The sequence below is a fragment of the Acinonyx jubatus genome, chromosome E1 (assembly GCF_027475565.1).
Source record: "Acinonyx jubatus isolate Ajub_Pintada_27869175 chromosome E1, VMU_Ajub_asm_v1.0, whole genome shotgun sequence".
In the NCBI taxonomy this organism is placed as follows: Eukaryota; Metazoa; Chordata; class Mammalia; order Carnivora; family Felidae; genus Acinonyx; species Acinonyx jubatus.
This window is the reverse complement of record NC_069397.1, coordinates 37,632,323-37,655,132: the sequence shown is the minus strand read 5'-3', so window position 1 is coordinate 37,655,132 and position 22,810 is coordinate 37,632,323. Positions and strand designations below refer to the sequence as shown.

General features: G+C 37.5%; 1 protein-coding gene across 3 annotated transcripts in view; it reads left to right on the top strand.

Annotated features, from left to right (window-relative positions):
• The window catches only part of FBXL20 (F-box and leucine rich repeat protein 20), a 101,330-nt gene that overhangs the window by 54,263 nt on the left and 24,257 nt on the right, over positions 1-22,810 (top strand). For all 3 annotated transcript variants that reach the window (XM_027033890.2, XM_027033892.2, XM_053212218.1), the window contains 5 exons: positions 1,546-1,607; positions 11,266-11,320; positions 13,627-13,701; positions 15,454-15,548; positions 16,919-16,987. In XM_027033890.2, coding sequence (XP_026889691.1) covers positions 1,546-1,607; positions 11,266-11,320; positions 13,627-13,701; positions 15,454-15,548; positions 16,919-16,987 — 356 coding nt within the window. The remainder of the gene's footprint in view (positions 1-1,545; positions 1,608-11,265; positions 11,321-13,626; positions 13,702-15,453; positions 15,549-16,918; positions 16,988-22,810) is intronic.

Sequence of the window (22,810 nt, the reverse complement as noted above, 5' to 3'; positions counted from 1 at the left end):
GTGTTTGCTGTTTTTACTCTGCTTTTTATTGAGTATAGGTGTTTGGTTTTTTATGTGGCTTACTGCACAAGCTTACAGTCTTGATCTCCTTTGTGGAAGAAATGGTGGCTCTGTTTAAAAGTACCCATTGTGGACGGCACCTGGATAGCTCAATTGGTTGAGCATCTGACTTTGGTTCAGGTCGTGATCTTGCAGTTCGTGAGTTCGAGCCCTGCATCTGGCTCACTGCTTTGGCTCTTCTGTCTCCCTGTCTTTGCCCCTTCCTTGCTTGCTCTCTCTCTCTCTTTCAAAAATAAACATTTTTAAAAAAGTATCCATTGTGGGTTATTTGATTAATTTGTTAAATGATCAGTTGTGTGCATCAAAATTGCATGTGGTTATGAAGCATTACCGGTTTTCTGCATGTTACATGAAACTCAGAAGAGAATGTTCCCTATCCCAGTTTCTGATCATCTGCTTAAACAAGTAAATGTGACTTAGATTTGGAGAATTACCTTATCAGCACAGAGCCCGATACATGGTAGGAACTCAATAAATCTAATGAATGAACTGTTACGTGGATAGTGGGGTTTGGTCATGAAGGAGACTTGTATATCAAGCTAGAAATTTGAAACAATCCTGTAGAGAAGAGAAACATAAGGAAATTAAACTTTGGATTGGTAGCAAGGCATTTTTATTTTATTTTATTTTTTAATGGTTTGTTGGTTTTTTTTTTGTTGTTTTTTTTTTTAACTTATTTTTGAGACTGAGAGACAGAGTCTGAACGGGGGAGGGGCAGAGAGAGACGGAAACACAGAATCCGAAGCAGACTCCAGGTTCTGAGCTGTCAGCACAGAGCCTGACACGGGGTTTGAACTCCACAGACTGCGAGATCATGACCTGAGCCGAAGTTGGACACCCAACTGACTGAGCTACCCAGGCACTCTTCTTAATGGCACTTTTATTTTTTTATTTAAAAAAAATTTTTTTTTAACGTTTATTTATTTTTGAGACAGAGAGAGACAGAGCATGAACGGGGGAGGGGCAGAGAGAGAGGGAGACACAGAATCCGAAGCAGGCTCCAGGCTCCGAGCCATCAGCCCAGAGCCCGATGTGGGGCTCGAACTCACGGACCGCGAGATAGTGACCTGAGCTGAAGTCGGACGCTTAACCGACTGAGCCACCCAGGCGCCCCTAATGGCACTTTTAAATGGTCACTGTACAGTAATGTGATTTTAAGCAACGAGACCTTTTGCAATTCAGTTTCCTTGTGTGGAAAATGAAGATTAAGGATAATATGAAGATTCAGTACATTAATACATGAAAAACACTTAAAATAATAACTGCCACATAATGTCATCCCTCTGATTGTTAGTAATTTTTTCTACAGACAAGGAACAAATTAAATGTCTCAGATGTTTTTCAGGCTAAAGAGTCTCTGAAAATATGACTTTAGCTTATTATACCCACTATACTTACCCACCCCTCTCTTTAGAGGATTGCCTCTAAACTTTGAGTTGAACATAATAAAATGTTAAGTAACACTAACTGATTTTGTTTTTGCAGATGTTCTCAAATAGTGATGAAGCTGTAATCAATAAAAAACTTCCCAAAGAACTCCTATTACGGTAAGTCTGAATGCTGATTTTAGTTTGGTTGTGTGTGTGTCATATGGTCTATTTAAAAATTTTTAGACTTGTTGATAATTTCCATGTATGTATAGGATCTGGATTATCTGAATTTGTAAATTTGTTGGTTGTTTTGTTAATCTTAACTCTGTTTTCTAGATATGAATCAAAATTTTAAATGTTTAGTAACAGTTCTCTCCTGATTTGTACTTATATATGATTTTGTTTACTTGTTTTCTTTTGCCCTATTCTTAGATAGAATGTGAAGGAGATAACACATTTTATTTTATTATAGTGCTCATCTTTTTTAAATGTTTGTTTATTTTTGAGAGAGAGACAGAGCATGAGCGGGGAGTGGGGGGCAGGGGGGTGGGCAGAGAGAGGGAGGCTCCCAGCTGTCAGCACAGAGCCCGATGCAGGGCTGGAACCCACCAACCATGAGGTGACCTGAGCCAAAGTCGGACACTTAACCTACTGAGCCACCCAGGTACCCCAGTGCTGATTTTTTGAAGTGATTCTGATCCATCCCTTGCCCCCACTTCTTATTCCTAAAGTCAAATATGACCATGAAGTAACTTGTATTTGCAACAAAATATTACATATATTGAGGTACTGTAAAGAAGAGTTACAGACCTTTATTTTAAAGATAAAAAGGTAAAAGTGATTTTAAACTCTTTCCTTCTATTACAGTTATAATTTTACCCTCCTTATTTTTAGTTAGTTCTTTAGAAATTACATTTGGGATCACCCACAACATAAAACACAAAACCCCTAATTTACATGCATCTGACCTAGGAATCACCTAGGAAAAAACTAGGGGAGTTGTTTTCAGTACCCATTATTTGGGTACTTAATCATCCCATTCTTTGTTCACTTATGTTGAATATCGTGACTTAGAAAGAAAGGTACATTTTAGGGGTGGCTGGGTGGCTCAGTCTGTTAAGCGTCTGACTTTGGCTCAGGTCATGATCTCACAGTTTGTGAGTTCGAGCCCCACATCGGGCTCTGTGCTGACAGCTTAGAGCCTGGAGCCTGCTTCAAACTCTGTCTCTGTCTCTCTCTCTCTCTCTCTCTCCCCCTCTCTCTCTGTTCCTCCCCCACTCATTCTCTCTCTCTCTCTCCTTCAAGAATAAATTTTAAAAAATTTTTTAAAAAGAAAGAAAGGTACATTCCCTTTTGCAAATGTTGGAAGTTAACAAGTTGTACTGGAACATCTATTTCTTGGTCTGAGCTGCTGCCACAGTCTAGCTCATAACCAGCCCAATCCATGCTCACGATGGAAAATAATCTTGCCCTGTTGCCGATAAAGAAAAGTATTCCTGGCATTTCTAAGGATTTGCACGTCTGACTCCTTCACTACTTTGCAAGCGGGGACTGTATTCTAAATCTTTATGTAATACTTTATACAATGGAGATACTAAGAAAAACTAACTGAATTGAACTTGGAATGGATTTTTCCATGGAAGCAATGCATTCATACATGCAGGTTGACTGTAGTTGAGATAATAGCAATACGTGCTAAGCTACTCAGAACTGTTGGAGATGTATCCTAGATATCTTGAGTATCCCTCAAATTTTAGCAAAATTATAATGGCACCATCTTAAAGAATAATATTTTTAAATGGGTTATATTCTTTTTTTAAAAAAATTTTTTTAAGCGTTTATTCAGTTTTGAGAGACAGAGTTGGGGAGTGGGCAGAAAAAGAGGGAGGCACAGAATCAAAAGCAGGCTCCAGGCTCTGAGCTGTCAGCACAGAGCCCAACACGGGGCCTGAACTCACAAACCGTAAGATCCTGACCTGAGCCAAAGTTGGCCGCTTAACCACCCAGGTGCCCCTAAATGGGTTATATTCTTTACTGTTATTATGAACTGAGTACAGTAAGACATACTTCAATGTTTTAAATACTGGCATTACATTGTACTATAGTAGTTTACTTAAAGACTTACTAAGATTCAGGGAAATTAATCCTTTGGTAATTAGCTGCACCGTCTTATGGTTTACGTTTTTTTTGTTGGAGTTTTTCTCCATGGAAGACAGACATAAAGGCCACATACTGTATAATTCCACTTATATGAAATATCTAGGGTAGACAGATCCATGGAATTAGAAGTTGCCAGGGTCTGTGGTGAGGGATGATGGGGAGTGACTGCTAGTGGGCACAGGGTTTCTTTTGGGAATGATGAAATGTTCTGAAATTAGTGATTATGGCTGCACAACACTGTGGATATAAATCTCCCATCTTCTTCAGTACAGATTACTAACCACTCCCAAATAAATATAGATACCCCCAACTTATGTACCTCAATTCCTAAAACAATAAGTTTATTTAATGCAACAAACATTTTTGAATTGCTAAAATGCCCCTGCTTTTTCCTATCATCTACTGTATAGTACCTTTATGTGGAGTTTCATAATTGAAAGATCATGTTTCTGCAAACACATCACTAATCCCTGAGCAATTTGTATAAATATAATATTACACCCAGGGAGGCATAGGTGAGAAACTTTATAGATAATGATCCTAGTTAGACTTTAGTAACCTTTTCTCCACAAAAGAAAACACTATAGACAGACATGGCTGGAGGCCAAATGCAGACCTAGGAGATTCTGAAGCATGTGTCTCAACAATCCTAATTCCACTGTTAGAATGTACTGACTGGGGTTCTGAATATCAAGATCCCAAATGAGTTAGCTTTTCACCTGGATTTTAACATTACAGTACATTAAAAAGAAAGAAAGAGAGAAGACAAATATAAGAGCTTGGTCTTTCCAGTCCTGATTTGGCTCCCTAGTAAAATGAATGTGATCTATGTCAGGGCTTAAATCTCTTCTTCCACTCCATATGTAGTCCATCCAAATATCTATTATTTTGTAAATTTTGACTTCTATTTATTCTACGTACTTGACAATGAAGATAATTATCTTTAGAAACCCAATATAAAGATTGATGGGATGGGCTGCCAGGTTTTAGTGAGAGCAGTGTTTTTTTGTTGGGGGGTGAGCTCACAATAAGCATTTACTTGTCCAAATATCATAACATTAACTTAAATTAAAACATCAGGGAGCCTGGGTAGCTCAGTCAGTTGGGCGTCCAACTCTTGCTTTGAGCTCAAGTCATGAGCTCATGGTTGATGGGTTCAAGGTTTGAACTCTGTGTCTGACTCCGCATTGACAATGGAGAGCCTGCTTGGGATTCTGTTTCCTCTCTCAGCCCCTCTCTCACTCTCATCGTCTCCCCCCTCTCAAAATAAATAACTTGAAAAAAAACCCAGTGGAGTTATAAATATAGATCTATAGCATAAATCAAGAGGAAATTAAATTGTTATCTCTATAATAAGCCAGAATAATAAACTACATTATACTTAGCACCTTCCTGTTTTTCATCATCTTCAGGCTAAGTACCTAAGATCATGTTGACAGTGGTCCTTTTCTCTACACTTTAACGCTTTACATAACTCATTCTGAAATACCCATGTCTGTAACCAGAATGGTTAAGTGACGCATGATAACAACACTTATGTGGTGAGCATTTCATAATGTATACAAATCACTGTGTTGTACTCTTTTTTTTTAAGTAGGCTCCACGCCTAGTGTGGGGCTTGAACTCACAACCCTGAGATCAAGAGTTGTGTGCTGTACAGACTGGGCCAGCCAGATGCCCTGATAGCTAGAATGGTTAAGATCAAAGAGATAGGAAGACTGAGATGGAATGAAGGGTCTGCTGTTGTCTAAGGATCTTCTTGATTGCTTCAATTAAAGTCTTTCCCCATTTCTTCTCAATAGACTGTTGAAAAACTGGCCTGGCTTTAGGCTACCCAGATTAAAAAAAAACTTTTTTAACTTTTATTTTTGAGAGACAGAGACAGCATGAGTGGAGTAGGAGCAGAGAGAGAGACACACACACAGAATCTGAAGCAGGCTCCAGGCTCTGAGCTGTCAGCACAGAGCCCGACGTGGGGCTCAAACTCACCAACTGTAAGATCATGACCTGAGCCAAAGTCAGATGCTCAACTGACTGAGCCACCCAGGCTCCCCAAAGCTGCCCAGGTTTAAACAAAGTAGACCTCACCTTCCCCACTCCTGATAAAGAATACCGAGAGACAAAAAGACAACTGAGACATCATGTGGAAGAAGATAGGGTCTAATTATACATAAAACTCATTATGGTACAAAAAAAGAAAGCCCAAGTCCTTAATACTAAATCCCTGGTAGAGAACATGGGACTGATTGATAAAATCAATACTGAAAGTAGATTTTGGGATATGGTTACCTATAGTATGGTTCTGTAAAAAGGATTTATTCCTAACTTCCTTTGGCTTCAGTCTTATGACAAATATCCCAAACCTTCTTGAACAGCACCTCTTAACATAATTCTTATTAAAAAAGTTAAAAAACACAGAGTGGTCCTGGAGAGGGTATAACTGGATAATTCAAGTCATACAATGGGTATGTCCATAGGTACAACTTTTTTGGAGAGTAATTTGACAGTGTACTTTAAGAGATACACATGTTATAACCTGTAGAAGCAAACATATGAGTAAAAATGGTTTGCAGAATTTTCATGGCAGCGTTATTTGAAATTATGAAAAGTTAGAAACAGTTTTAATATACATAAGTAAAAATGCTTAAATAAATTATGGTATATTCAGTCAGTCATTGGACTATTTATTGTACTTAGCTGCCTTTTAAAAGAATAAGGTAAAGAGGACGCCTGGGTGGCACAGTTGGTTAAACTTCCGACTTTAGCTCAGGTCATGATCTTACCACTCATGAGTTCGAGCCCTGAACTGTGCTATGCTGACAGCTCAGAGCCTGGAGTCTGCTTTGGATTCTGTGTCTCCCTCTCTCTGCCCCACCCCGCTCACGCTTTGTCTCTCTGCTCTTCAAAAACAAACAAACACTAAAACTTAAAAATAAATAAAGAATGAGGTAGAGCTACATGAGCTGACCTAAAAAGATGTCAATGATTATGTATTTTTTTAAGTTTATTTATCTTGAGAGAGACAGAGTGTGCGCATGAGTGCAAGCAGGTGAGAGGCAGAGAGAGAGAATCCCAAGGAACCTCCAAGCTGTCAGCACAGAGCCCGACATGGGGTTTGAACCCACGAACTGTGAGATCATGACATGAGCCGAAATCCAGAGTCAGATGGTCAAATGACTGAGCCACCCAGGTGCCCCAAGAGGTCAAATTATTAAATGACGGAAACAAAAACAAGTTGTGGGAGCATATTTATATCATGTTTTCATTTTTGAAAAATATAAAATACGCATACATGAAGATGTGCTAAGTACTGTACATATTATATATCTAGATATAAGTAGATACATCTGCTACCTTTGGAGGGAAGAATAGGCTTTTGGCAGGGGGTATTGAGAGAGCAGGGATAAAAAAGCCATTTGTTTACCACTTTGTATTTTTCTTTCCTTTTTTTTTTTTTAATGTTTATTTATTTTTGAGACAGAGAGAGACAGAGCATGAACAGGGGAGGGTCAGAGAGAGAGGGAGACACAGAATCCGAAACAGGCTCCAGACTCTGAGCCGTCAGCACAGAGCCCGACGCGGGGCTCAAATTCATGGACCGTGAGATCATGACCTGAGCCGAAGTCGGAGGCTTAAACCGACTGAGCCACCCAGGCGCCCCTGTATTTTTCTAAGTGTTTGTTTTGTTTTGTTTTTGTTTTTTTTTTGAGTTTATCATTTATTTTGAGAGAGAGGGAGAGAGAATCCTAAGCAGGCTCTGTGCTGTCAGCTCAGAGCCCGACACAGGACTCTATAGTCCTGGACTGTGAGATCATGACCTGAGATGATATCAAGAGTCGCTCAGTCAATCATCTGAGCCACCCAGGCTCCCCTTGTTCCAAAAGGTTTTGGGGGCACCTGGATGGCTCAGTTGGTAAAGCATCTGACTTCGGCTCAGGTCATGATCACACAGTTCGTGAGTTTGAGCCCCGCGTTGGGCTCTGTTCTGACAGTTCAGAGCCTGGAGCCTGTTTCCAATTCTGTGTTTCCCTCTCTCTCTGACCCTCCCCAACTTGTGCTCTGTCTCTCTCCCTGTCAAAAATAAATAAAACCTTTAAAAAAATAAAAAAATTTTAGGGGCACCTGGGTGGCTCAGTGGGTTAAGTGTCTGCCTTCGGCTCAGGTCATGATCTCACGGTTCATGAGTTCGAGCCCCACAACCAGGCTCTCTGCTGTCCATGCAGAGCCCGCTTCATATCCTCTGTCTCCCCCCCTCCCTGGCTCGCTCTCTCTCTCTTTCTCTCCCCCTGTCTCAAAATAAATAAACTTTAAAAAAAAAAGTTTTTTTTTTTAAGAGACTAGATGCAGATCTTTGGCTACATGATGTGTTAAGGCCTGCTCCGAATTTAAAGTTCTGATACTTGTCTACTGTCTGGTGGAAACTACACCACATTTTCAAAATTGCAAACTTCTTATTCCTCACAAGAGACCATCAGTTTGCAGGAACGGTTCATTAAAGCTGTATGCTAGTGTCTTTTATTGTCAAACTACAGATGTAGGTTTACTAGATGCAGGTTTTACCCCTGTTGTAAGTGAGAGGACTTTAGGTATAATTATGACAGTTTGGTTATTCATGATCTTGTGAAGAATTCTGCTAAAAGCAATGTATGTTACCTGTAGCTATCATGGACAAGAGCTTTGACTCTTTGGTTTAGATTCTGTTACGGATTAAACTATAAGAGCTCTCTATACATACTTGGTTATTAATGTGAACATAAAGACCATACATTCCACATTAATAACTGGGTCAGAGTTGGCAGACACAACCTCCACAAGATCAGATCATCTTCAGCGTCTGAAATTAGGGCTGTGCTTTTTGTCTCCTTTTTAACTTGAATCTCAATGCAAAACTGCTCTTAAATAAGCCAGATGCATACCCCTGGCCGTAAAGAATAGAAAAACAAGTATCTCATGTGTTTTTGAAATGATTTTATTGTTACAGATCTGGAGAGGACACATCAGACAACTGGTCTTTTATCCAGCTACTTACAGTTACCTAACCAAGATTATACTGATTAGGAATTACACAAACCTAATCTATTCATATCTGGAAATCCCATGTAGCACACTAAACCATTGAGTTCCTCAGGTGTACAAGTAATCAGCTGCTTAATTATTAGCTAGACTAAGTTGACCAGGGAAGTTCTGTCTCTCTAAATGAAAAGCTCTATAGGAATGTTAATGAGACTGATTTTTTTTTTTTTTTTTTTTTTTTACTATGTTGAGCAACTGGCCATATCACCTTCTATGAACATTTTCCAAACAAAAGTCATCTTAGCTATGCTCTGTGGTATAGAATTTTGAGCAATTCATTAACCATTTGTTGACATGCTGTAAATAACTTATAATTTTGTCTTGAGGAAATAAAACTCAGTGCAAAAGTTAGGGTGGTGCTTTATTGGGATGAAGTCATGGTTAGGCCTTTTATTTTCCATCAAAGGATGACAGATATACTTGTTCACTGATTTGAAGTACAGGGATCAATCATCAATCCACACCTAAGGATATTTCAGTTGTAGGACCTTATAAGAAATATAATCCTTGTGCTAATCTTACGAAAACTTAAGAGAAGTGATATTTATAGAAGATTGTCTGAAGGACATTCATGATTCCTTTAAGTATGCTATATTCTGTCTGTGGTGGGCACTGTAATTGACTTTCTAGCATCCACTTCAGCCCAGTTAATTAGTCTAAACCTGTCACAGTGATTGGTTAAGGCCTACGCCGGTTTAGGCTAATGAGACCTGAGAAGAGGCTTTATTGCAGTATAAATGCCTGCCTATCTCTCCCCTCAGAGTGAACAAAGACACATGTTGATCCAGTATTTGCTAGCATCCCTCCTGTGCCTATAAAGAAAAGAGCTTTTAGGACCAAGCTGATGCTGTTCCTAGCAGAATAAACAGAAAATTGCTGATGACATTTGGATCCCCTAAATCAATTAACCTTGAGATGCAGGCAGCCTGTTCTTTGTATTTCCTTTTGTATGAAATAACCTCCCTTACGGTTTAAGCCCATCTCTGTTAGGGTTTCTATTACTTGTGGCCAAAAGCAACCTTGGATCAACTGGACTGTCAGAAGCATGCATTTTTATATACTATTATTTTGTTTTTAACTATTATAAAGGTGCTACAAGATGTGACCATATGAAATCTGTGACTGAATTGGCTTTGGGACTTTATCCACCAAATCTAAGTAGACTCCTTTGAGAAATTTCTCTTAGAAAGTAGTGCTAGAGAGGCGCCTGGAGACTCAGTTGATTAAGTGTCCGAATTTGGCTCAGGTCATGATTCACAGTTGGTGAGTTAGAGCCCCACATCAGGCTCTGTGCTGACAGCTCAGAGCCTGGAGCCTGCTTCGGATTCTGTGTCTCCCTCTCTCTCTGCCCCTCCCCCACTCACATTTTGTGTCTCTTACAAAATCAAATAAACATTTAAAAAAATTCTTAAAAAAAAAAGTAGTGCTAGAAAGAGCTCTGATTTTATGGTATAATGTATATGTTTCTTCTTTCCTGTTAAGAATATTATTTTGTTTACGCTACCAAGAAATTTAAAACTAAATGTGAGACTCCTCTATAGCAACTATGTAAACTTTTCCAAGGGTACATCTGTTTCCTTTCTGGCTCTGGTTTTCTACTTTAAAAAATATTTTTCATGGTCCTCATAGTTTATTTGTATTTATTATTATTTGCTCCTGATCCAAGCCATCTCAAGTACGCTGGAGACAAATTTAATAAATAAAAATAAAATGGATTCCAGAGTTATAGCTGACATACTGATTTACATATAAGATTACGATATGCATGAAATATTGCCGACAGAGCCCCCCCCAGGTGCCCAGAGAATTTATAAAATTCTTAAAGCAAAATTAACTTTAATTTACTTAAACCTTTAAAGCATATACTATATTACACTTGTTGTCACTTGCAAAAAGAGTTTAGCTTATTATTCAGATTAAAATGACCTTTACAGGTGCTCATGAGTAAGGAGGGCTTTAAAAAGACACGACCCTTGCATTTATTGTCAGGATGCTCTGACCTGTTTTTACAGGTGGCTTCTAGTGTAGTGTAGTGTAGGGAGTCACCACACTTTAAGCAAATCAATTATTTCCAATAACAATGCTTCAAAATAAATATTTAACCTCTAAGACTGAGTAAAATTCTAGGCAGTGTTTTTTGACATTAACGTGGTAAATGAGATTTATAATTTCCTAAATTAGAATTAGAGATTTAACATTTTATAGTCACTAATTTTTAAGAGTTACTCTATTATTTAATCTTTTTTCCCTCATAACCATAAAATTCTTTATAAAGTTATCCCTCCCCTAGCCCTCTTTTGGATAGCCAGAAGTGTGAAAATTATTTTTTTGCTTTTAACAAATTATATCAGTTAGAAATATTTTATCATCCCTTGATGTAAGTAACTGAACTTGTATGGTACTTGTACGTACATTCTCAAGTAAAAGATTGCCCAATGTTTTATATGGGCAGTATTAAGTTGTAAGTTGCTCCAGCTTTTGTGTTTGTTCAAAAGAACTTCTCTCTTTTCGTGCATGTATTAACATAGCCAAGTTATTTATAGGTAAAAATCAAGAGAAACTCATTTATCATATAATAAAAATTGTCTCCCTCTCTTTTTAGGATATTTTCTTTTCTGGATGTTGTTACCTTGTGTCGCTGTGCTCAGGTCTCCAGGGTAAGAATGATTGATGTGATTATGGGGGAGATCTGTAGTAGGCAGATCATTTACTTCAGATGTTGTATGTTTCAGAGAATTTTATTTCATCCATGGCATTCCCAAACCTATGTAATTCTATAGTAAGATTCTACTATATGTCTCTATCAATTTTTTGGTTTGTTTGTTTGTTTTGTTTTTCTGAGAGAGACGGGAGGGAGGGCAGAGAGAGAGGGAGAGAGAGAGAAAATCTCAGGCTCCCCTCTGCTAGCGTAGAGCTCAGTGTGGGGCTTGAACTCAACTCTGACATCGTGACCTGAGCTGAAATCAAGAGTCAGACACTTAACCAGTGAGCCACCCAAGCTCCCCAGTTTTTTGGAACTCTTGACTATTTGTTTAATGTAAACAGGAAACATTTTCAAGAAAAAAGTATTATACATGCAAATCAAAAGGTTAGGCTCTCCTCTGAATTATAACAAAATAGTGTTTCATTAAGTTTTCCTAATTCATTTTATACACACACACACACACACACACACACATCCCACACACAGAGGCTCTTGAGAATCTAATTCTCATTTTTTTCCCCATATTACTTTCAATTATCAATTGTTTTCACTTTCTCCTATTATCAAAAGATAATAGCTAGAAATTAATTTATTAAAAAACTATAGGGCATTCTCTAAGTTTTTTATTTCACTTAATTATCTATTTTTGTTAATTGACATTGTTTGACAAAACTGAAACGTCATAATCTTACTGGCTGCTACTAATATAGAGTGGATTCTGTGTTGTGTTATGGGAAATTTGTTTTATGTACCATTCAACTCTCTTTTGTAATACAGATATATAATGATTAACTTAAAGTGAATGAGCACCTGCAGTCATCTTTTTTTTATAAGCTGGAAATGGCTTTTTGCTTTTTCGGTTAATAAACACTGAGAAACTACTGTGTATCAGATACAGTCCTAGGTGCTGGATATATAACACAGTTCTATTATAAAGTATGGTTTTTATCTTTGTAGGTGTGTGCAGGTTTTCAAATAACCAACACTACTTCCCTCAAAATAACCCATAAAACTTACCATCAAAAATTCACGGTGTCTTGCTAACTTTAATGTAATTCTGCATCATAAAAACCTACTAAATCTGTGTATCAGCTACTTTGGAAACCATCAGCAGTATTCTGATGTTTTCTCTTCATGACTTTTTTGTCCCCTGTACTTGAGTGGTTGCTTTAGACATGGCTGGTACAAATGAATAGGGTTTCCTTAATATCTCCGTATGAAGCTGAGGTCATCATTGAGAAACAAAATACCCAGGCCAGTGTCTAAACATGTTTAGTTGCCGGGTCTCATGTCACAAATGTTGATTTGAGTGAATTTTAATTGTTTTCATTTGTAGGTTTCTCTTCCCTATTATGTTTTAACTTAAAGGAAAGCACAACACCAATTTTCATTAAATGGAGACTTGGCACATCAGTAGTTATCCTGTTGTTCTCTGTACTTTAAGTAGTTAATGAATTTGTTCTTTTAAAAAAAGATTCTAGGGGTGCCTGAGTGGCACAGTCAGTTAAGCTTCCAACTTTGGCTTAGGTCATGATCTCATGGTTCGTGAGTTCAAGCCCCACAGGCTCTCTGCTGTCAGTGCAGAAGCTGCTTTGGATCCTCTGTCGCCCTCTCCCTCCCCTGCCCCCCGCCCTCCCATCATGGAATCTAGCCCTGTTTAGGCCTGCTTAGGATTCTCTCTCTCCCTCCCTCTGCCCCTCCCCTGCTCACTTGCTTTGTCAAAATAAATAAATAAAAAAAAAAGGGGGACTCTAGAAAGGAACCTGTCATGCACAGTTTCCTTTCTTATATCTCAGTATTGACTCTGTTTCAGTGTGTTCCAGTAAGAGGTGATATGCTAAGTTTATAACTCAACAATACTAAGACTTTTGTTTATACTTTAATAGGGAAAACTTTTAAAGGCTTTCTCATTAAAATACGGAATGATCCACACAAATTAGAAACTAAATCTTCCAGTTAGAAAAAGAGTTTCTGATTAGGATACTTATCACAACCTGTCCTTTCCCAGCTCCCCCCCACCTCCCACCCCACCCCAGCTGCTAGTTTCTATACCCACTCATTTTTGAGATAATCTAATTGGGTAAACTATGAATCAGAAATAAGACAGACCTTTTGGGAATTAATGGTGGTGGGCATGGGATGGGGGGTGCTGAGAAATTTTTTGGTCAATTTCAATCATTAGTTTGAATTGTGAACTTGCCTATTGTTGATTTCCCCCCTTGAGCTTCTGCTCATTTTGTCTCTTTTTCTTCAAAACAGGCCTGGAATGTTCTGGCTCTGGATGGCAGTAACTGGCAGCGAATTGACCTGTTTGATTTCCAGAGGGATATTGAGGTATAATTATGTGGTGTGTGGCCCCATTTCTCATGTTAGAATGTAATTACAGCATGGAACAGATTAGCCCCAACCATATAAATCTCCTTTCCCTGGAGAGAGAAACTATTAATTTCAGTGCATCTGAACTTCATGGGAACTTGCAATGTTCCCAACAGCTTGCTCAGTTTTTGAGAATAAGCGGAACTGTTTTACTTATAGAATACTAAGTTATTTAGTATTAATAGGACTACAATTTTTTGCTTTTATTTTTGTGGTGGAAATGTGAACACATTTGTTCATTGTAAGGAAGTCTTTTTATATTTTCTTATTGAAGAATGAGTAGACTTAACAGTTTGTTGGGGGATGATATTTGCATAAATTCTTCTTGAGATGAGCATTTTGGTTTTTTGGGAGCCTACAGACAGTTTTTGTGGAGAACAAAAAAAGAATAAAGCCAAATCATTTAATGAATTATTTTTGCTAGGAAGAGATTTTTCTTTTCCCCTTCTCACTTTTCCCCTGTATTTCATCTTAGTATAGCCTATTATCTCTAAACTGGAGGAGGATAATGGCTTAAGCTTAAGATTATCTTAACATGAACCTGAGCTCTGTGGTCCTTGGTTTTCTTGTCAGGAGAAATAATAGCTTCCTCATTTGTTATAAGAATAAAATAAGATTTAGATTTAGATTAAAAAAAAATTTTTTTTATAAGTTGCAGTGAAACTTGTGGATCCATATAAGAAGTTTTTAGGGGCACCTGAATGACTCAGTCAGTTAAGTGTCCGACTCTTGCTTTCAGCTCAGGTCATGATCTCACAGTTTGTATGATCGAGTCCCACAGCAGGCTCTGTACTTTTCTCTCCCTCTTCCTCTGCCATTCAAGCTCTCTCTCTCTCTCTCTCTCTCTCTCTCTCTCTCAATAAATAAATAAATAAATAAGTAAATAAGCAAGCAAGCACTTAAAAAAATAGAAAAAAGGGGTGCCTGGGTGGCTTAGTCAGTTAAGCATCTGACTTCAGCTCGGGTCATGATATCAAGGCTTATGAGTTCAAGCCCTGCGTCGGGCTCTGTATTGACAGCTCAGAGCCTGGAGCCTGCTTTGGATTCTGTGTCTCCCCCTCTCCCTCTGCCCTGCCCACTCTGTCTCTCAAAAATAAACATTTAAAAAAAAATAGAAAAAAAAAGTTTTTAAAAAGCCTCACATGAATTTACCGTTATACACAGAACGTTCCATTTCTACAGAAAGTGCTTTTAAAATAATAGCCACTGACATTATGCAGGATTCTTACATTTTTCACAGTTGTCTACTCTTCATGGATATAAATGTTTAAAGCAACATGGCCCAGAGAATCATTCAGCAAGCTTTTGATAAGTGTCCATTGAGTCTCTGCTGTATTCAGAGTACTCTAGTAACACTTTGGAGAGGATTCAGAAATAATCAAGGAAGCTAATGTCCTTCAGTAGCTGCAGTTTGACCAGTAGAGCAGCCTACATTAACATAGTGGCATAAAACTACAGAACTACAGAGAACCATTTCCTCAACTAGAGAGTGCCTTACAAATTGAACAAAATAAACAAATAGGGTTTGAGCCTGTTTGGGGTAGATAAGTTAATCAGGAAAGCTTTCTCAAATAAGTTGACATTTCTTTATTGAATTAATTAAGTTTTTAAATCAAGTAGAAACCTTTGTTTATAGATTATTAAAAATGATGTGTTCTCTTCAAAAACAATGTGGTGGCTTATTTTTGTTTACCTGTTTTTTCTTTACAGGGCCGGGTAGTGGAGAATATTTCAAAACGATGTGGGGGCTTTTTACGAAAGTTAAGTCTTCGTGGGTGTCTTGGAGTAGGAGACAATGCATTAAGGTAAGAACATGATTATTGATTAACTGATCTTCTTGAATAAGTAAAGAACAGCACCATCTCACCCAGAAAAAGCTAAAATAATTTTGTGTATTCTTAAGCTATTCTGAAGCCAAACATACACATATTATTTATAGCACAAAAATATCCAGTACTGGGATGTATGGTTTTGAGAATAAAACAAGAACAAATACCTCCTGCCAAAAGCCAGATTCCTCATATCATAAATGGTTCTTTTGGAGTCTTGAGTAAAAATTGTTCTTAATTTGTTAACTCAAAGGTAGGGTAATTGTGACCTTGGTCAACAAAAAGATCAATGTTTAAAAGTTTGTGGTTACCCGAAAAACAAATAATCCAGTGAAGAAATGAGCAGAAAACATGAATAGACACTTCTCTAAAGAAGACATCCAGATGGCCAACAGGCACATGAAAAGATGCTCAGCGTCGCTCCTCATCAGGGAAATACAAATCAAAACCACACTCAGATATCACCTCACGCCAGTCAGAGTGGCTAAAATGAACAAATCAGGAGACTATAGATGCTGGAGAGGATGTGGAGAAACGGGCAGCCTCCTGCACTGTTGGTGGGAATGCAAACTGGTGCAGCCACTCTGGAAAACAGTGTGGAGGTTTCTCAAAAAATTAAAAATAGAGCTACCCTATGACCCAGCAATAGCACTGCTAGGAATTTACCCAAGGGATACAGGAATGCTGATGCATAGGGGCACCTGTACCCCAGTGTTTATAGCAGCACTGTCAACAATAGCCAAATTGTGGAAAGAGCCTAAATGTCCATCAACTGACGAATGGATAAAGAATTTGTGGTTTATATACACAATGGAATACTACGTGGCAATGAGAAAGAATGAAATAGGGCCTTTTGTAGCAACATGGATGGAACTGGAGAGTGTTACGCTAAGTGAAATAAGTCATACAGAGAAAGACAGATACCATGTGTTTTCACTCTTATGTGGAGCCTGAGAAACTTAACAGAAGTCCACGGGGGAGGGGAAGAAAAAAAAAAAAAAAAGAGGTTAGAGAGGGAGAGAGCCAAAGCATAAGAGACTCTTAAAAACTGAGAACAAACTGAGGGTAGATGGGGGGTGAGAGGGAGGGGAGGGTGGGTGATTGGTATTGAGGAGGGCACCTTTTGGGATGAGCACTAGGTGTTGTATGGAAACCAATTTGACAATAAATTTCATGTTAAAAAAAATAAAAATAAAAGTTTGTGGTTGAAAATGAATTTATTTTCATAATTGTGAGTTACTTTTGTATCAACATCCAATATTACCAATAATATCTTTTATTATTTTTTGTAATGCTTAAAATTGTGGCTATTTTGTTTCAAACCTTTAACTTTCTTCCCTGTAAAGGACCTTTGCACAAAATTGTAGGAACATTGAAGTACTGAATCTAAATGGGTGTACGAAGACTACAGATGCGTAAGTATTTTATGTGTTAGAGGGGTGAATCATAGCCCCTTGTTTCCTGCCTATGCTAGCTTTAAATGTGGGCTATTAAATATATTTAGCAAATTTCATTTTGACCTTACAGAGGAAAGATATTTTGAAAGGAGAAAACATTAAAATAGAAATGGCATAAGAAACTAGTTTTGGAATCTGACCCAAATCCTATCTTGATATTTAAAGTGAAACTTAAAAATTGGAGTCCATGTGTATGCAGTAGGGATACTAATACTAGAAATTACTAGGACTACTTATGTTTCAAGAAGATACTAGTAGCTTTCATTCAAAAGGCAGAGTAAACCAATAATTCTGTAAAAAGATAGAAAATCTTAAATACATATGAAACAACTTGTGATCATTGATACTGAGAGCATTTGTTAAATGACCCTTTAAATGTGCTATGTCTGTGTCAGGTACAGTACAAATGGAATAAAACAGTTGTTCATCCTTGAGAGCTTACCGTCACAGACCTAATAGATGTGGAAGGTAGACATAAAAAACATTCAGCCCCTGCCCTGCCCTGCCCAATTCAGTCCCAGGTTATCTATTGGTGATGATATGTATCAAATAACATTTAAATATTATATAGGGAAATTGTTGCCTGTTATGAGATGAAGTGAAGCCATTGAGGAAACATGTTTATACAGGGAGGGGGGCCAGGATTATTTAGTGAATGTTCCTATTCGGAAAGGCCTCATGAAAGAGATGGGATCTTTAGAATTGAAACAGAGGGTACAGATTGTTTATTTCAGTACTTTCTTTGAGGTCACAACATTATTAACTTTTACTAAAAAAAAAATGTCTGAAAGACAAAAATTATGGTTATTCTACTGTGGTTATTCTAACAAGTATTATTTCTGTGGATTGATTTGACCTTTAACATGAGTAACATATCTAACTCCTCCCCCAACCATGACTTTATACCAGTAGCCCTCCATTTACTTTAGATAAATTACCTGTTTATTTTTTTCTTTTGAATACTTAATATTACAGAGATTAAAATTTTGGCTACTTTGGTAAAAATAAAAGTGACATATAATTTACACTAAGAATAATTTTCTAAGAATCTATTCTATATACCAAAGATAAACTGACAAAAATGTAGTACAATTTATGTGCAAAGCTATTCATTTTTACTGTTTGTAATAACAAACACTACATTATTCTCAATAGCAAAATATGGGAAAGAACCCAAATATCAATCAGTAGAGGACTGTTAAATCAAAGGAATGAGGAGAGTATATAGTATTCTGGAATGATCTCTAGGACATACTGTTTAAATTAAGGAAGCAAACTGCAGAGGAGTTTGTATAAGATACTTTTTGCAGAGCCAGTAAATACCCATGTTCACTTATATTTTCAAAAAGAAACAATTTAAAGATTATAAAAATGAGTAAAAATGGTGACCTGTGGGTAAGAGAATAAACACAGAGACAGGGATGAAAGGAAGACTCTGAAGTATCAGGTTTTGTAGTTTTCCTTTAATAGCTATGTAAATGTTTTACATACATAATTAAAATATGAATTAAGTCAAAAAGAAATCAAAGCAGTCCCTAAAAATTGAAACCAAAATAAAACACATGAACCCAATCATATCAAGTTGGAGCTATAACCACAGAGAGAAATTACTTCTACTGACTTTTGATTTCTTTTTTTTAAGGTTTTTTTTTTTTTTTACACTTGATTTTAGCCTGAAGGCCAAGAAGCAGTAAGTTTTTTGGTTTGTTTTTTTTTTAATGTTTATTTATTTTTGAGAGAGTGCACAAGCTGGGAGGGGCAGAGAAAGAGGGAGACATATGGTCTGTGTGTCGACAGTGGCACTTGAACTCACAAACCGTGAGATGACCTGAGCTGAAGTTGGATGCTTAACTGATTGAGCCACCCAGGCGCCCCTCTTTTTTTTTTTTTTTTTTTTTAAGTTTTATTTATTTATTTTGAGAGAGAGACAAAGAGAGCACAGTGGAGAGGGGCAGAAAGAGAGAGAATCCCAAGCAGGCTCTACACTCCATGCAGAGCCCAATGAGGGGCTCAAACCCACAAAGTGAACTGTACAATCATGACCTGAGCCAAAATCAAGAGTCAGATAAATGCTTAACCGATTGAGCCACTCCAGTGCCCTGACTGACTTTTATTTCTTATGAAAAGTTTTAAATATATACCAAAGTAGACAAAACAGTGTACTGAACACATCACCCACCTTCAAATTGATAATTGAGAAATTACCACTTGATGGTCAGTCTTGTTTCATCTATATCCCCAAACTTTTCTTAACTTTGAAAAAAGTCCTAGACATCATATTATTTTAATCTGTAAGCATATATTTCTAAAAGATAAAAGCTTTTAACATAAGCATGTTAATTTTATCACTCCTATAAAAAAACTTAATATCTTAAAATCATCAAATAACCAGTGGCCAGTTCAGATTTTTGCTACTTCTAGTGACTTCAGAAACACAATGTTTTAAGCATCATATATAAGAAAAAAGACACAAACTTTAAAAAGCAAAAATGGAGACTTCTGCTTCTGCCATGACAATAAATGCCCTCCTGCCATAAACAACTGTAAAACTGTACAAAACATATCAAAGAACCAGTTTCAGATGTTGGACAATATGCAGCACAGGACTGAGCAATTAGGTGAGCCCTACGACCACCCTGGCTTTCTGCCTGGTGGTGTTTTCCAGATGATGGTATAAGGAGAAAGAACCCAAACAGAGAACAAGGTTCTGGCTGATTTGAAGAATAAGAGATCAGAGTTCAGGAAGACAAAAGTAGCTGGAATTTTTATCTTAAGATGGGAGAACTACTCAAAAAGGCTACAGAAATCTACATTGGGGCGCCTGGGTGGCTCAGTCGGTTGAGCGTCCGACTTCGGCTCAGGTCACGATCTCACGGTTCGTGAGTTCAAGCCCCGCGTCGGGCTCTGGGCTGATGGCTCAGAGCCTGGATCCTGCTTCCGATCCTGTGTCTCCCTCTCTCTCTGCCCTTCCCCCATTCATGCTCTGTCTCTCTCTGTCTCAAAAATAAATAAACATTAAAAAAAATAAAAAAATTAAAAAAAAGAAATCTACATTGATCTGGCTGAATAGTAAGCTATAAATGGACATATTGAGACCCCACAAAGCTGGGTAGAAAACATCTAAAAGGAAGGAACAATTACCAGGAAACTGTAAACTGAGAAATTGCCAGAGCTTAGGTAAGGCTGAGAGAAGTTCAAAATGAAGAATGTTCATTGAATACCTTGGGGTATTTAATAGAGAGTTCAGAAAGGTCACACCTTTGTACTAAAGCTAGACTGGACCTGTCCCAGTAAAGGTTAAAAGAAAAAATTCAGGGTCAAATTGATCCATACCTAATTTAGCTGCCTGCCAAGTTAACATTCTTTTAAAGAAGACAACAAAGCATGGGGTGCCTGGGTAGCTCAGTGGTTAAGTGTCCAGCCCTTGATTTTGGCTCAGGTCATGATCTCATGGTTTTGAGATCAAGCCCTGCATTGGAATGCTCTCTCCCTCTCTCCCTCTGTCTCTCTCAAAATACATAAACTTTAAAAATAAAGACAACAAAGCCTAGACACTCAGCATACAGAATTTCCAGCATTCAATGAAAATTACAAGACATGCAAAAAAGCATGAAATGATACCAGAAGAAAAACCAGTCAATAGTAACAGGTCCAGAAATGACAGAGGTTATAAAATTGACCAATAAAAAGGGTTTAAAAATAGCAAGTACAAACATGCTCAAGAATTTGTGCAAAAACTTAAAGATAATATGGAGATTGAAGTAAAAGGATGAGAGAGGATATACTATTACAATCACTAATCACAGGAAACTTGGAATGGTTAGTAACATGAGATGATGTAAACTTCAGGAAAAGTGTAGATGGAAAAGATACTAGAAAGTAAATGACAAATCAAGTAGACCAAAAAACAGTAAAGCTCTAGAAGACTTGAGCAACACTGTCAATGAACTTGTCCTAATTGACACTTAAACAGAATGCTATACCAGAAAGCATCAGAGTAAGTGTTCTTTTTCAAGTGCACTTAGAATATTTAGTGAGACACACCAAATAATGGACCATAAAAAATTTTTCAGTGAATTTAGGATTGAAATCATAGTGAGTATAGTGCCATGTCCTCAACAGAATTAAAGTAGAAATGAGTAACATTTCTTGAAATTTTGAAAGTTAAATATTATCCTTCAGAATAACATGGGTCCACAATTTCTTTATCCATTCATCAGTTGATGGACATTTAGGTTTATATACACAATGGAGTACTATGTGGCAATGAGAAAGAATGAAATATGGCCCTTTGTAGCAACGTGGTTGGAACTGGAGAGTGTTACGCTAAGTGAAATAAGCCATACAGAGAAAGACAGATACCATATGTTTCCACTCTTATGTGGATCCTGAGAAACTTAACAGAAGTCCATGGGGGAGGGGAAGAAAAAAAAAAAAAGAGGTTAGAGTGGGAGAGAGCCAAAGCATAAGAGACTCTTAAAAACTGAGAACAAACTGAGGGTTGATGGGGGGTGGGAGGGAGGGGAGGGTGGGTGATGGGTATTGAGGAGGGCACCTTTTGGGATGAGCACTGGGTGTTGTATGGAAACCAATTTGACAATAAATTGCATATATTGGAAAAAAAAAAGAGAACATGGGTCTAAGAATAGATTACAAAGAAAACTAGAAAATATGTTTTGCTGTGTGATAATGAAAACATAATATTTGAAACTTGTGGGCTATTCCAAAGGCAATACTTTAGAGAAAAATGTAGTTTCAAATGCTTATATTAGAAAAGAAAGGTTTAAAATAGAGGATCTAGGGGTTCATCGCTGGCTCAGCTGATAGAGCATGTGACTCTTGACCTCGGGGTGGTGAGTTCAAGCCCCACGTTGAGTACAGAGATTACTTTTTAAAAAATTAGATGAGATATCAACAAAATAGGAAACAAAAACAGTACTGAAACCAAAAGCTGGTTTCTTGGGGGGAAAAAAAAACCCAAATTGACAGACTCAGACGAAGAAAATAAAAGAGAAGACCTAGATTATCAAGGAGAGCACTAAATATTGTACCCAAAAGACAGATTAAGACAATCTGAATAGATCAGTAACAAGTAAGTTCAGTGAATAATTGAAAAGAATCCCATAAAGAAAAGCCCAGGCCCAGATGTCTTCACTGGTGAATTCCATCAAATATTTAAAGAAGAGGGGCACCTGGATGGCTCATTTGGTTAAGCATCTGATTCTTGATTTCGGCTTAGGTCATGGTCTCACAGTGGTGAGATCTAGCCCCACGTTGGGTTCCATGCTAATCGTGGAGACTGCTTGGGATTCTCTCTCCCTCTCTCCTTCTCTCCTTCTCCTTCCTCCACCCCCCAAAATAAATAAAAAAATAAACATTAAAAAATATTTACAGAAGAAATAATAGCAGTTTTCAAACTGATTCATAAAATGAAATAGGAAGTATTTCATAACTCATTTTATGAGGCCAGTATTTTTCTGATACCAAAGACATCACAATAAAAGGAAATCTACTAATTGTTCTTTCTCAGAAACAGAGCCACAAAAATACTTGACAGAATTTTAGCAAACTAAATCCAGCAACATAAGAAAGGATTTGGAATCATAACCAAGCGGGATTTACCCCAGAAATACAAATGTGGCTTAATATCTGAAAATCAATTAAATATAATATCTCATAATAATTAGTAGAATAAAGTAGAGGTCAGTAGACTTTCTGAACAGGGCCAGATAAGGAAATATTTTTAGGGCTTCATTGGCCATACAGTCTCTGTCACAGCAC